The sequence below is a fragment of the Lathyrus oleraceus genome, chromosome 2 (genome assembly GCF_024323335.1).
Source record: "Lathyrus oleraceus cultivar Zhongwan6 chromosome 2, CAAS_Psat_ZW6_1.0, whole genome shotgun sequence".
Taxonomy (NCBI): domain Eukaryota; kingdom Viridiplantae; phylum Streptophyta; class Magnoliopsida; order Fabales; family Fabaceae; genus Lathyrus; species Lathyrus oleraceus.
Window position 1 is genome coordinate 367,115,194 of NC_066580.1, and position 15,266 is coordinate 367,130,459.

At 38.2% G+C, this 15,266-nt stretch overlaps 1 protein-coding gene across 1 annotated transcript in view; it reads left to right on the forward strand.

The window, feature by feature from the left end:
- Positions 1 to 6,192: 6,192 nt before the first annotated feature.
- The window catches only part of LOC127123293 (DEAD-box ATP-dependent RNA helicase 31), a 47,628-nt gene continuing 38,554 nt past the window's right edge, over positions 6,193 to 15,266 (forward strand). The window contains exon 1 of the mRNA XM_051053524.1: positions 6,193 to 6,405. Coding sequence (XP_050909481.1) covers positions 6,193 to 6,405 — 213 coding nt within the window. The remainder of the gene's footprint in view (positions 6,406 to 15,266) is intronic.

The window sequence follows — 15,266 nt, forward strand, 5'->3', positions numbered from 1 at the left end:
CAGTTTTATAAAGTGGTAATAGCTTTGCATTGGAGTGTTACCACAATTGTGTAATTGAGTCTGTGATAGAGTCTGTACTCGAGTTTGGAGCACTTCGGAAGGAAGTTAATCCTGCCGCCATTTTCTTTTCCACATTGCAATTTACTCAGCCCTCTGATTGGAGCAGGTTTTTATTACTCGCCTTTACTTTATTTATTTCCCGCACTCGCCTTTACTTTATTTATTTCCCGCACTCGCTTTTACTTTATTTATTTCCCGCACTCGCCTTTACTTTATTTATTTCCCGCACTCGCTTTTACTTTATTTATTTCCCGCACTCGCTTTTACCTTATTTATTTCCCGCACTCGCTTTTACTTTATTTATTTCCCGCACTCGCTTTAAATTATTTATTTCCCGCACTCGCTTTAAATTATTTACTTTCCTCACTCGCACTACTTTTATTTATTTTAATGCACTTTTACTTTACCATGTCTAGCTAAATTTATAAGGCTAGAATGTAAGGACCGTAATTAAACCAGTAATCCATACAATTGTTTGTAGAAACACTTAAAGGGCTATTTTAACTTTCAACTTAAGTTTTCCCGCACTTCAATTCCGTTGGGTAAGATCGAAAGCCGTCCAACGTCTTCTTAAACTTAATTGTTTTTAACTATTTCAAAAACAGCGAAAGCGCTTTGTTTAGTTCATTAGAAGTTTTTAACATCAAGAAGAAAAGAGTTTTTAAAACTATTTTCGGACGCATTTATAAGTTTAGAGTCTGGTTCGTGAGAACCTCTTTTGGTTAAGAAATCCAGGTTATAATACTTTTCAACTTAGTCAAGATACTATATTTCTTAAAAATAGGTTTACTACTCTAACGCAATGCGCGCCTTTTTATAAGTGACAATAAGAGGGTTTGATTAGGGAGTACAACTCGGTTCTGAATACGCGAAAGCGACAGTTCCTGTTAAATTAGTTCTTTTCAAAGTAGGAAACATTGCCCATAAGTAGTTCTATTAACAAATACTTGGATTATCAATTGATTACGTGAATTACATTCGACCCTGTCTTTATTAATTATATCTTATTTCAGTACTTTATTTTTCAATTGCACACTACAAAAAATACCTATTTTAATTGCCTTTGATAAACACCATAACAACAGATAATGATAGATTGACACTTGGTCTCTGTGGTTCGTTAATCTTTTATATTACTCTGACGCGTTCGTATACTTGCGAACACCGCATTAAGTTTTCTAACGCATCAGTCACAAACCAGTGGTGCAACCCCAAAGAAGACTGAATCCCGCAATGAAGGAAGGGGTTAGGAAGGAGGTTTTTAAACTATTAGATGCGGGGTTAATTTATCCCATATCCGATAGCTCTTGGATAAGTCTTGTTCATGTGGTTCCAAAGAAAGGAGGGACTATCGTGATAAAGAATGAGAAAAATGAGTTTCTCCCTACAAGGACATTCACGGGGTGGCGTGTTTGCATCGATTACAGAAGGTTGAATTTGGCGATATGAAAGGATCACTTTCCTTTACCATTCATCGGTCAGATGTTGGAAAGGTTGGTTGGTCATGACTAATATTGTTTCCTTGATGGCTACTCTGGATATAATCAAATAGCGGTTGCACCAGAAGATCAAGAGAAGACAGCTTTTACATGCCCCTATGGTATTTTTCCTTACAGAAGAATGCCATTTGGGTTATGTAATGCGCCAACCACATTTCAAAGATGCATGACTTCCATTTTTACTTACATGCTTGAAAATCATATGGAGGTCTTCATGGATGACTTCTCGGTATTTGGTTTCTCTTTTGATAATTGTTTGACTAACCTTTCCCTTGTCTTAGAAAGATGCCAACAGACCAATTTGATTCTCAATTGGGAGAAGTGTCACTTCATGGTGCGAGAAGGCATAGTCTTGGGTCACAAAATTTCCCATAAGGGAATAAAGGTGGACCAAGCCAAGATCGAGGTAATAGCAAAGTTGCCCCCTCCAATAAACAAAAAAGGTATAAGAAGTTTCTTAGGGCATGCGAGTTTCTACCGCAGGTTCATAAGAGACTTTTCTAAGATAGCTAAACCTTTAACTACCCTTTTGGTTAAGGACAAGGCTTTTACTTTTGATAAAGAGTGTGCCATTGCATTTGAAACTATAAAAATAAATTGGTGACGACACCAATTGTCATTGCCCCAGATTGGTCTCTACCTTTTGAGATCATGTGTGATGCGAGTGACATTGTAGTGGGAGCAGTTCTTGGGCAACGTAAAGATAAACTGTTGCATGTCATATATTATGCTAGTCATGTTTTAAACCCTGCACAAATGAACTATGCGACTACCGAGAAGGAGTTGCTAGCGGTTGTTTATGCCTTCGATAAATTCAAGCAATATTTGTTGGGTTCTAGAGTCATTGTTTATACTGACCATGCTGCTTTGAAGTATTTATTTGCTAAGCAGGACTCTAAGCCAAGACTATTGAGATGGATCTTACTCCTCCAAAAGTTTGATGTGGAAATTCGTGACAAAAGAGGGTGTGAAAATATTGTGGCCGATCACCTCTCTCGGATGTCCCCTATAGAGGATAATGAGGAAAAGCGTCCAATAAAGGATGAGTTTGCTGAGGAACACATCCTTGCTGTTATTGGAATGTCATGGTTCGCAGACTATGCGAACTATCTTGTAGGTGGGGTGATCCCTAGCGAATTTGACTCTAACAAAAAGAAAAAGTTTGTGCACGATTGCAGGTTTTACTTGTGGGATGACCCATTCTTGTACAAGAAAGGAGTAGACGGGTTGGTTAGAAGATGTGTTCCCGAAGAAGAACAAATAGATATCCTGAAAGCATGCCATGACTCTGACTATGGTGGACACTTTAGTGGTGATAGAACCGCAGCCAAAGTCCTCTAGTCAGGCTTATACTAGCCTACACTTTTCAAAGATGCTGAGCAATTAATCAAAGAGTGCGATAAGTGTTAAAGGATGGGAAACATCTCGAAAAGAAATCAGATGCCTCAGAACCCCATGTTGGAAGTTGAACTCTTTGATGTTTGGGGTATCGATTTTATGGGACCATTTCCACCTTCATTTGGAAAGAACTACATTTTGGTGGCAGTGGATTATGTATCCAAGTGGGTAGAAGCAGTTGCTCTACCAATGAATGATGCAAAAGTGGTAGTCAAGTTTCTAAAGGAAAACACATTTGTCAGGTTTGGAGTGCCAAGAGCTTTAATAAGTGACGAGGTAACTCATTTCTTAAATCACCTAATGGAGAAGCTACTCTTGAAGTATAATGTAAAACATCGTATAGCCACTCCATACCATCCACAAACAACTGGTCAAGTTGAAGTGTCGAATAGGCAGCTGAAACAAATTCTGGAGAAGACGGTTAACTCATTTCGCAAAGATTAGGCAAGTAAGCTTGATGATGCACTTTGAGCATACCGAACTGCGTTCAAAACACCGATTGGTATATCTCCTTATCAATTGGTGTATGGTAAGGCTTCTCACTTAATTTTAGAACTTGAACACATAGCTTTGTGGGCTTCAAAATTCCTTAATTTGGATCTTTCGAAAACGGGAGAGTCCAAAATCCTTCAACTCCATGAGTTAGAAGAATTTAGGAACCGAGCATATGAAAAAAATGGCATGATAGAAGGATCCAAAGGAAGGAATTTTGGGAAGGACAAATGGTGTTATTCTTTTATTCGAGGATGAAGTTGTTCTCGAGAAAACTGAGATCAAAATGGTCGGGACCGTTTATGGTACACAAGGTATATCCCCATGGAGCAATTGAAATAAAAAATTAATCCAATGGGGAAATTTTTAATGTGAATGGCCAAAGGTTAAAACCTTATAATGTGGAGCAAGAAGTTGGTCAAATTGATGTTGTTCATCTTGTCTGATAAGATGAACAACCGTCGAGCCAGGCGACGTTAAACGAAGCGCTACGTGGGAGGCAACCCATGCTTTTAAGTCTAATTGTTTCCTTTGTATTATTGTGTGTTATTGACTTGTAGGTTTGGACAATGTTTGCTAGAGGAGCCAAAAGTTCATGTGCAAAAAGTCTCTGAAAAAAATCGGAAGTAGAAGCCCGGCACGAAGATTGAAACAAACAATGAAAGAAAAAGAAAAATAGGGGCCTAACACGGGTGCCCGTGTTAGCTGACACGGTCCGTGTCAGGAAGAGAGGGGAGAAGAAATTTTTCCAGGGTGCTGACACGGTCAGCCGTGTCAGCCCCTCTTGAAGCAACTTGAAAAAAAAAGGGGAAGAGATGGGCAGAGCGTTGACACGGTCGCCCGTGTCAGCTGACACGGTCGCCCGTGTCAGCTGACACGGCCGTGTCAGCTGACACGGCCGTGTCAGCAAGCGCGTTTTGAAAAAAATTGAATTTTTTTATCGTTTTTACACGGGGCCCACCTCCAATTACACCCACTAACTACCTTTTATCGCTCATTCACTCCTCATAAACCTTTTCTGTTACCTATTCTCTCACCTTCATCTCTCTCTCTCTGAAGAACACCTAAGAGCCTCCATTTTTCTTCACAAAAAGCTTCAACCTTTTCCCTCAAAACTCCATCAAATCTCCATCCACCTTCACAAAAGCTTCTTCATTTTCCATCCTCTACCTTTCTACGATAATATTTTTCCCTAATCTTTCTTTTCAATTTCAAGTTTTTTTCTCTTCTTTGTGTGCAGGTAATAACATGTCTCGCCGAGTAGACAGAAGCACGAACATGATGGAATCATCCCGACCAAGTCAAAGGGCAAGAAGGACTCTGAATGAGCACGATATTGTGTTTGAAGACTTAGAGCACCAAAAAAGGTATACTGCTCATCTTAAGAGAAAATTGACGCCCACTAGATATATGTGTGATAGCACTTTGCAGGAATTGGGATTGCAGGATGAAATCCACCGAATGTTCCATAGCTTAGGTATGTTGGAATTCATGCAGTTAGAAGCGCCATCTTTTGCGCGTATTACTCTTGATTTTTAAGTACCATTGAATTTAAACTGAAAAATCGCTGGAATGGAACTGAGAAAGAAAATTATGGTACTTTGCGTTTTCGTTTGTTTAATACTAATCTGGAATTGTCTGTGGATGAATTGGGGAGTATCCTAAAACTCCCATTAGTAGGCCCTGGAACGGTGCCCGATACTTTTGTTCCGCCTGAATTCTGGACCGCTATAACAGGTAATGCTAAATATATCTCCAAGGGAGCAAAAGCATCGGGTATCCATAACCCTTGTTTCAGGTACGCTCAGAAGGCTTTGGCGTATACCATGTTCGATCGCAATGATAGCACCGATGTCGCCACCCAAAGGGAGCTTTTCTTTTTGCACAGTATGGCAGCACAAACACCTATCAATGTAGCAACATTTGCAGCTGACTACCTAGGCAGAGTTGGTCGCGCTACTTCAGGCGACATTTCGGTTGGCGGAATGATCACCAAATTGCCGACCATTTTGAGTTTGGTGTTGCGCTTGCTGAAGCTCCACAGGTGCCAGGTAAGAATAAACTCGACATGGTCGCGTTGATTCAACAAGGCATGATTGAGGTAAAACAAGATTACTATTCTCTTGTCTTCCAAAAAGTTCATATTCTTGCTTTACCCGCTTATGATTTCATTAGTATTACTAACAAAGCCAACTGGCTTTATGAGTGTCCCGACCTGGATGAGGGGGACGAAGATTTTCTTGATTCCTTTCCTACAGATGACCATATGGAAGGTGCACCTAGCACTGAGGAGCAGTTTTACCAACAACCACAAGAAACGACCCAAGCTTCAGGTTCCTACTCCATGCCACAAGACCAATGGGGTTGGATTCAAAATGAGATTGGTCACCTTTGCATAGAGCAATCTAAGAAAGGTGAGGAGCTCACAAGTTTCGGGGTTGAACAACACCGCCAAGGGACGGTTTTGGATGAAATGAATGCGATGATGCAACGCATGATGTTGCATTATCCGTATCCTCCTCCACCTCCTCAGTAGACTTTGTGAGTACCCCTCCTATCTTAACAATGAACATTGCGGACAATGTTTGGTTCAAGTGTGGGGGGGTTTTTATTGTTTTGTAATTTATTTAAGTTGTGTTTGTTTGCTTTGTTTTGTTTTTGTGTGTCTGTTTTATTTCCATGTGTTATAGATAAAAGTGGATTCTACTAGATAAATGATGGACTAGTGACCAGTGAGGGAAAGATGCAACCCCGGATTTGCTCCCGAGGCAACCTGGAAGTTGATACAGCTGAGAAAGAAAATGTTGGACGCAACTCGGCGACTCTAGACCAAAATAGGGGATGGTGGACCCAAGCTGAAAAAGAAGTTGTTTGTCATGAAGAGTGGTTTGGAGCCTGCAAGCTTATCCAACATGGTAAGATTTCAACAAAACCAAACACAAAAGAGTGCATTCAGGTATGACTTTATCTCTCTGATTTTGCGTAAGTTCTACTGATACAACACAATATAAAGACGCACACTGAGGCACGTTGTTTGTTTTCACCCTTTAGCATTTCTAGCCATCTGTAATGTTGTATTTATCCATTGTTAACCCCATTGATCCTGTGCTCCCTTGTTTGTGAAAACCATTATGTTAACCATAAGCCAAACACTTCCTACCTTCGCTCGGCATGACTCTTGTAGTGCCAAATTCGTGCAAAAAGATAAGTTTGGGGTGGTGATCCTTAAAAAAATTGAAAAATGGCAAGTGCAACAAAAGATAAAAAAAGTGTGTAGAAATATCTACTTCTACCGAAAGAAAAAAAAAAGAGAAAAAAAATGAAAAATGGAGATGAGATGAAAGCACTTGCCTAAGTCAAAGACTCATGCCATAATGAGATACTCAAAGAAAGAAAAATTGAGTGAAAAAAAAGAGAGAGTCAAGATTGGATAACACCCCATGAAATAAATTGTGCACAAAGAAAAGCAACAACATGAATGCCGAGTTTTTAAACCCTTGTCACTCATTTCCTTGTCTATCCCCACCGTACCTAAGCCCAGTTACAACCCGAAGACCTTTAAAAGTGTGTGTATTTGGTTGGTGTAGTGAACGTATAATCTATTCAAAAATTAAAAGTTGATATTGCATACCTTGATATTATTAGTGCTAAACACTTTAACCCCGAGAGATTTGGTGAGTGGTGTCAAGAAGTTTGCAGGTGAAGAAACACTCTGATATGATAATGCAGTGGATAGTTCGAATGGGTGAACAAGAAGCTTAATCGGGAAGGAGGAAGATAAGTTGCGAATAACATCAGTTGTATTGTGGAAAGAAGAAAATCCATGGTTGACCTCTGTGTTGTCTCTTACATCACTTGAGGACAAGCAATGAGATAAGTTTGGGGTTGTAATCGGTCACCATTTGCATTTAGTTTTCATCATCCATCCAACATGAATCTTAAAAAATCGGTAACACTTTGTTCTTTCTTTTAGTTGATTTCCTAAGTTTTATCGCATTTCATAATTTCCTTCTTGTTTTAGGTTGTATTAGTGGTTCCTCTCTTTTTGTCGCATTTTATGCATTTCCGTGGTAGGTCTATTTGGTTTAGGTCCAACAATAACCCCAAAAGTTATGTAAGGGAAGAACGGGAGTCAAAAACAGTTTGCAAAGCGAAATATGCACAAAACAGGTGCCCGTGTCAGCTGACACGGCCCGTGTTGGCCAATTCGCCCATTTTGCTGATTTTTATTGTTAAAGTCTTTTTTGTAAGTCGGGAGGGCAGTCTTGGTATTTCACTATGCTTTTAGATGATTTGGAACTATTTAGTCTACTGTTGCTAAAGAGAAAAGGGACTTTTTGGATCGTACGAAGAATAGACAAAAAAGAGAAGAGAGCTTTCAAGGGCCAGGGAGAAGAAGAGATTTTCAAGAACGGAAGAGATTGAAGATCAACCTTCATCACCAAAGAATTGTAATGTCTCTATTTTGTAATTTGCTTTCTTTGAATACTATGAGAAGCTAAACCCCTCAATGCTATAGGGGTGTCCCTAAATTGCTAATGTATGAACAATATTTCTATGTTTTTGTGATCATCAACGTTGTTCTTAATTTAAATGATTATACAAAGTTCTTAATGCTTTATTTTATCGGACAAATAGAATTTTGATCTATGGTTAAGGTTTAGGTCAGACAAACCACCTTATCGATTTTTGTATAATAATACTTCGGTATAATCGCTTAGGAATAAGGATCAAATTGTAGTAGCCGTTAATTCTTGTTCGATTGCGTATTTCTTAACGTCATTTTGAATAGCTAAGGAATTAGGATTTAAATTGACTGTTAACGGTTTTCGGCTAAGGAATTAGAGAAAACAATATTAAGAATCGGCTTTGAATAATTACAACGTAGGTATTGTATAATGTGGAAGTAGTGTAGTACAAAGCAGTTCATACATCTTGCCTTAGCATGCTTTCTTATATCGATTAAAAGATTTTTACCACTTTGTGTAATTTATTCTCGTAATTATCATTTCGAAAACAATCAACAAACTCAATTATTGTAAAGATTTGTACTTAATACGCAGTCCTCGAGATCGATACTCGGGATAAGTCCCATTTTATTACTACATCGGTGCAAATAGTACACTTGCTATTTTACTGATCACTAATCCTAAGCATAAAATTAAAAGTTAAGAAATGAAAAGATCTGACAAATGGGATGCAATCCAACAGACAAGAATGTCATATAGAAACCCACTTTTTCCTTTGGATTTTAGAAGCAAGCAACATCAATAATGAAGTAGCAAGATGGAGAGCAAGGCTTCAAATAAATATAGTCACATCCAAGCAAGCAACTTCACTGTCTTCTTAATCTTCCCATATATCAGATGACATACTCCTTGAATGGCTCAGAATAAGGCATTGGACACAGGTTCCAAGTAACATTTGCATCAAGGAGGACAACCTTGAAGATCTTGCTTGGAGAAGATTAGATCGTTATTTGGTTAGCTTAGGTTCTCTCATTGGCTTGGGAGAACAATTGCGCTAGGGGCCATAACTGTTTCATTTTGTATGTATGTTGATGCATATGAGAGACGATTTATATGATAAATAAGCTGGTGAGATCAGAATAATTGCAAATTCCCTCAAATTAAATATTAAGTTTATGCTTTCCAAGTTTTAGCACTCACAAAGACTAGTATCGATGGGATAATTGTAATATCCAATTGCTAAAATAATGGGTCAAACTTAACTAAATAAATTATAATAAGATTATATACGTTTAGAAGCAAGAGTAGGAAATGATCCATGTGATGGATTGGAATAAGGAGTTATTCACCCAACTAAAATATTCTAGAGTTGTATTAGATACAATTGGAAGGAGTTTCTACCTAAATAACCTAGTTTTGATGTAATCCACCTACGCGGACTTAAAACAAAGTGAAATGTGGATCTCGACCCACTAGAAAATCTTCTAACAAGATTTTCCGAATCAAATGGTGAAGGTCATTTGTTTTGTGTAAAATAGTGGGAGCATATCTAATTAAAGGCCTAATTAAATATGTTATTTTAGTGATACTTATATTTTCATTATTTTCATGTAGATTACCATGACAAAAAACACCTCTAACAACATTTTGCGATCAATCCTTGATAAGGAAAAATTGTCTGGGACAATTTTTTTGGATTGCCACCGAAATCTGAGGATTATCCTCAAACATGATAGAAAGTTGTATGTATTGGAGAAACCTGTTCTTGAAGAGGAACCTCCTAGTTCTGCACCTAAGGCAAAAAGAGATGCTTATAAGAAGCATGACGATAATGCCAATGAAACTGCTTGCCTCATGCTAGCTACCATGAACTCAGAGTTGCAAAAGCAACATGAGAACATGGAAGCGTTCGATATGAACGAACACCTGAAGATGCTCTATCAAGAGCAGGTAAGGCATGAAATGTTCGAAGTTTCAAAATCCCTTGTTCAAGGAAAGTTAGCTGAGGGAGCCCCTGTAGGTCCCCATGTGATAAAGATGATTGGGTATTTGGAGAACTTTGAGAGGTTGGGTTTTCCCCTCGGAAAGGAACTTGCGACTGATTTGATCTTACAATCGTTGCCATATAGCTTCAGTCTATTTATACTTAATTTCAATATGAATGATATGGACAAATATCTTCCTGAACTTCTAGCCATGTTAAGAACTGCTGAGCAGAATCTGAAGTCAAAAGGGAAATCCATTCTGATGATCGGAAATGGAAAGAGACAGAACAAAAGACCCACCAAGCAGAGTGGTAAAGGGAAAGGCAAGGAATTTTACAAACCCAAACCCATAGCTCCTGCTTTGAAGCCAAGTGGAGGAATAGGAAAGGAAGGCACCTGCTTCCATTTCGGAAAAACCGGACACTAGAAGAGAAACTGCCCAATGTACCTGGAAGATAAGAAGAATGGAGTAGAGACTTCAACTTCAGGTATTTTTGTTATTGAAATTAATTTATCTACTTCTGCATCATGGGTATTAGATACTGGATGCGGTTCTCACATTTGTACCAATGTGCAGGGGCTAAAAAGGAGAAGAGATTTGGCAAAAGGTGAAGTTGACCTACGAGTTGGCAATGGACCAAAGGTTGCTGCTTTAGCTGTAGGAACTTATGTATTGCCTTTACCTAGTGGTTTAATAATTCAGTTAGAGAACTCTTATTATGTACCTGCAATTAGCAGGAATATTATTTCCGTTTCTTATTTAGACAAGTTTTGTTTTTCATTTATAATAAAGAACAATTGTTGCTCTATTTATTTGAATGATATATTCTATGTTACTGCATAAATGAACAACGGACTATATGTCCTTGATCTTGAAATGCCTATTTATAACATTAATACTAAAAGGACTAAACCTAATGAGTTAAATCCAACTTACCTTTGGCATTGTAGATCAGGCCAATGAGAAACGCATTTCCAAACTCCATAAAGATGGACTCTTGGACTCTTTTTATTATGAATCATATGAGACATATAGATCTTGTTTAATTGGAAAGATGACAAAGTCTCCATTCACAGGAAAATGTGAAAAATCTAATGATCTAATGACTATTGAACATACCAGTCAGAAGAGGTTTTTAGTACTTCATCACATTTACTAATGATTTCAGTAGATATGGTTATGTGTATTTAATGAAACACAAATCAGAGTCCTTTGAAAAGTTTAAGGAATTCAAGAATGAAGTACAAAACCAAATAGGTAAGAATATTAAAACTCTTTGATCAAATCGAGGTGGTGAATATTTCAGCCTAGAGTTTGACGATCATCTGATAGAGTGTGGAATTCTATCCCAACTTACTCCTCCTGGAACACCCCAATAAAACGGTGTATCTGAGGGAAGAAATCGAACCTTGTTAGACATGGTCCGATCCATGATGAGTCACGCCGATCTTCCAAACTCCTTTTGGGGGCATGCACTATTGACAGCAACTTACACAATTAATCGTGTTCCATCCAAAAAGGTTGAGAAGACACCATATGAGATATGGAGTGGTAAGAAACCACATATGTCTTACATGAAGATTTTTCGGGTTGCGAAGCTTATGTGAAACGATAAATTTCAACTAAGCGTGAGCACAAATATGACAAATGCTTATTTGTGGGGTATCCTAAAGAAACAAAAGGATATTACTTCTACAATCCTTCTGAGGGCAAAGTGTTTGTCACTCGAACTGGAGTTTTCCTAGAAAAGGATTTTATCTCCAAAGGAATCAGTGGGAGGAAAGTAGAGCTTGAAGAAATTCAAGAATCACAAAGCATTGATACACCTATGGAGGAATTAGAGCAGGAAACACAAGTAGTTGTGGAAGAGCAACATGCTCAATTAGAATAAAACCAGTGTAGGTTAAGCAGGATACGTCACCTACCTGAGAGATATGGATATTTCATAACTGATCAAGGTGATGTATTACTCATGGATCAAGATGAGCCTGTGACCTACCAAGGGGCCATAACTGGTCCTAAGTCTGAGAAGTGGCTAGAAGCCATGAAATCTGAAATGGATTCCATGTACATAAACCAGGTTTGGACCTCGGTAGAGCCTCCTATATGAGTTAACCCTTTAGGATACAAGTGGGTATTCAAAAAGAAGACTGATATGGATGGTAAGGCACATACCTATAAGGCAAGACTGGTTGGAAAAGGATATAAACAAATTCATGGGGTTGACTATGATGAAACCTTTTCACCAATTGCAATGCTTAAATCTGTTCGAATTTTACTTGCTATCGCTTCATATCATGATTATGAAATATGGCAGATGGATGTCAAAGCTGCTTTCCTTAATGGGAATCTTCTTGAGGATGTGTACATGCCACAGCCTGAAGGATTTGACATACCAGAAGAAGCCCAAAATATATGTAAGTTACAAAGATCAATCGATGGACTGAAGCAAGCTTCTAGAAGTTGGAATCTTCATTTTGATGAAACTGTAAAACAATATGGATTCATCAAGAATGAAGACGAGCCTTGTGTCTACAAGAACGTTAGTAGGAGCATGATCGTCTTCTTGGTATTATATGTAGATGACATATTACTCATTGGAAACGATGTCCCTACCCTGCAACAAGTAAAGTCTTGGATGGGGAAATGCTTTTCTATGAAGGACCTAGGTGAAGCAGCCTATATATTAGAAATAAGGATCTATAGAGATAGATCACAACAACTACTTGGCCTAAGTCATAGTACATACATAGACAAAGTGTTGAGACGCTTTAATATACATGATTCCAAGAAAGGATTCATATCTATGCAACATGGCTTGTATCTATCAAAAACACAATCCCCTTCAACAAAGGAAGAAAGGGATCGCATGAATAAGATTCCATATGCATCTGCAATAGGATATATCATGTATGTCATGTTATGTACTCGACCAGATGTCTCGTATGCTTTCAGTGCAACGAGTAGGTACCAATCTAATCCCGGTGATGCTCATTGGATAGCTTTCAAGAGTATCCTTAAGTATTTGAGAAGGACTAAGGACTCATTTTTGATATATGGAGGTCAGGAAGAGCTTTTTGTAATTGGATACACCGATGCTAGCTTCCAGACAGGTAAGGATGACTTTAGATCGGAAAATGGTTATGTGTTTTGCTTAAATTGTGGTGCTGGGAGCTGGAAACGTTCAAAGCAAGACACAGTTGTTGATTCCACAATCGAGCCCGAGTATATTGCTGCCTCAAGTGCATCAAAGGAAGTTGTTTAGATCAAAAAGTGCATTAGTGAACTTGGCATAGTTCTTAGCATTGTGCATCCCAGTGGTCTCTATTATGATAACAAAGGTGCTATCGCACAAGCTAAGGAGCCTAGATCTCACTAACGATCCAAACACATACTTAGGCATTATCACCTCATTCAAGAGATAATAGATAAAGGAGATGTGAAAATATGCGTTGTACCTACACTTGACAATATTATTGACCCACTGACAAAGCCTCTTGCGTAGTAGAAGCATGATGGCCATACTAGATCTATGGGCATTAGGGGTATGCCTGATTGGCTCTACTGCTAGTGGAAGAATGTTGGTGTAATCCCTAGAGGTCAATACTTTTGGTACTTGTATCGAGTTATTTATTAATAATAAAAGACTTTTTATTTATTATGTTTACTTAATAAAGTCCCTAAAATAGCTAGTCCGTTTAATGTATCAAGTGTGACTTAATCATGAGATCCCATTAACCATAAGGACATTATTCTTAAAGTATCTATAATCGAGCTTTGTTGTGAAGTGGGACAAAATTAAAGCATTATGACTATTATGTATATAGACTAATGATCACATATCATGGATCATAGATAAGGAGTTATCATGTTTTAAACATAGGTATGAATATTAAGAGTAATATTTATACAAAATTGACCCGCTATGAGAATACTATATAGAATGTTATGCAAAGTGTCATAAGCTATTCTCATGGTGATAATGGTGTATACCACCCTTCGACCTGAAGCCACTATGGACCCTAGATGTAGAGTCGAGTGCCTTATTGCTGATCAAGCGTTGTCCTTAACTAGATGACCATAAAGACAGTTGATGGGTACTCCACGAAGCATGCTGAGGGACACGAGTGACCTAGATGGAATTTTCCCATCCTGCGTAATAGGATAAACGTCTACGGGCCCAATATTGAACAGGACAAGGATTACATGGTCTATGCCTTGTGTTCAATATAAACACAAGGGAAAAAGGGGTAATTGTACACGCAAGTATTATCACAAAAGGGTTTGTCATATCACATGACATTTTCGTGTCTTGGGTAGCAATGATGTGTTGCTAGATACCGCTCACTGTTTATTATGTTAAATACGTGCTTTAATATAATTGCAAATGCCGCGAAAACCTACAATGTCAACATTCAACATTCGTGAACGCTCCTTAGATCTGTATCAAATGTTTCAATCTCCACAAGAGGTAGCGATTCTATCACTGATCATGCTCATTCGTAAGGATCACTAAAGGAGAAATTTTTAATTTCTGCTGCATTTTGGATCACTATTCTCCTTCAATGGACACCTTGCAGGCCCCTAAAGATCAGCATGGATGTAATCAAAGGATCCATGTGTTCTTTGTTTACCTTTATTGAACTTCACTCTGCAAGATGTTCCATGTACACAGGGTTCACAAAACTTCAGCTTTTCGACTTTGTCTCTACCAAGTAGAGTTTGTTTCCCCAATTCGACTAGACCCCTTTCACTGACATGGCCCAATATCATGTGCCAACTTTTTGTCATTGACAAAGGTTTCGTGGATGCAACATCTGTAGAACCACTAACAACTTCAACCTCAAGGGTATACAAGCCTTGTTTCTTCACGCCTCTTAAGACTTCCTTTGACCCCTCCATGACTTTTAGAATATTTTTTCTCCTAGGAAAATATATCCTTTCTTGTTGAATTCACCAAGAGAAATGAATTTTCTCTTCAAATCAGGTACATACTGTAAGACCCCAAATTTGACCCTAAAATCCCTCATGTTATCTCATCATATGCATTAGCACTGGGATCACACCTTGGCATTCTCCTTACCCCTCATTCATTGGGTTTGCATTAGGAGAGACCACCAAGCACTTTTTATTGTATAATAATTTGTTTTTCATTATTTATTAACCAAAATACCAAAAATATATCATTGTATAATTTAACTCTTTTGTAGGTAGAGTGTATGCTCACATATGCTCTATCAAGCTCATATCTAGGGTCTAAGACCCTCAATGCAAGGAGCTCAATAAATAATTGGCTCACATTGGCTCTAAGTATCATATATGGATCCTCGTAATCTTCACATGTTATTTTGATCAATAAATC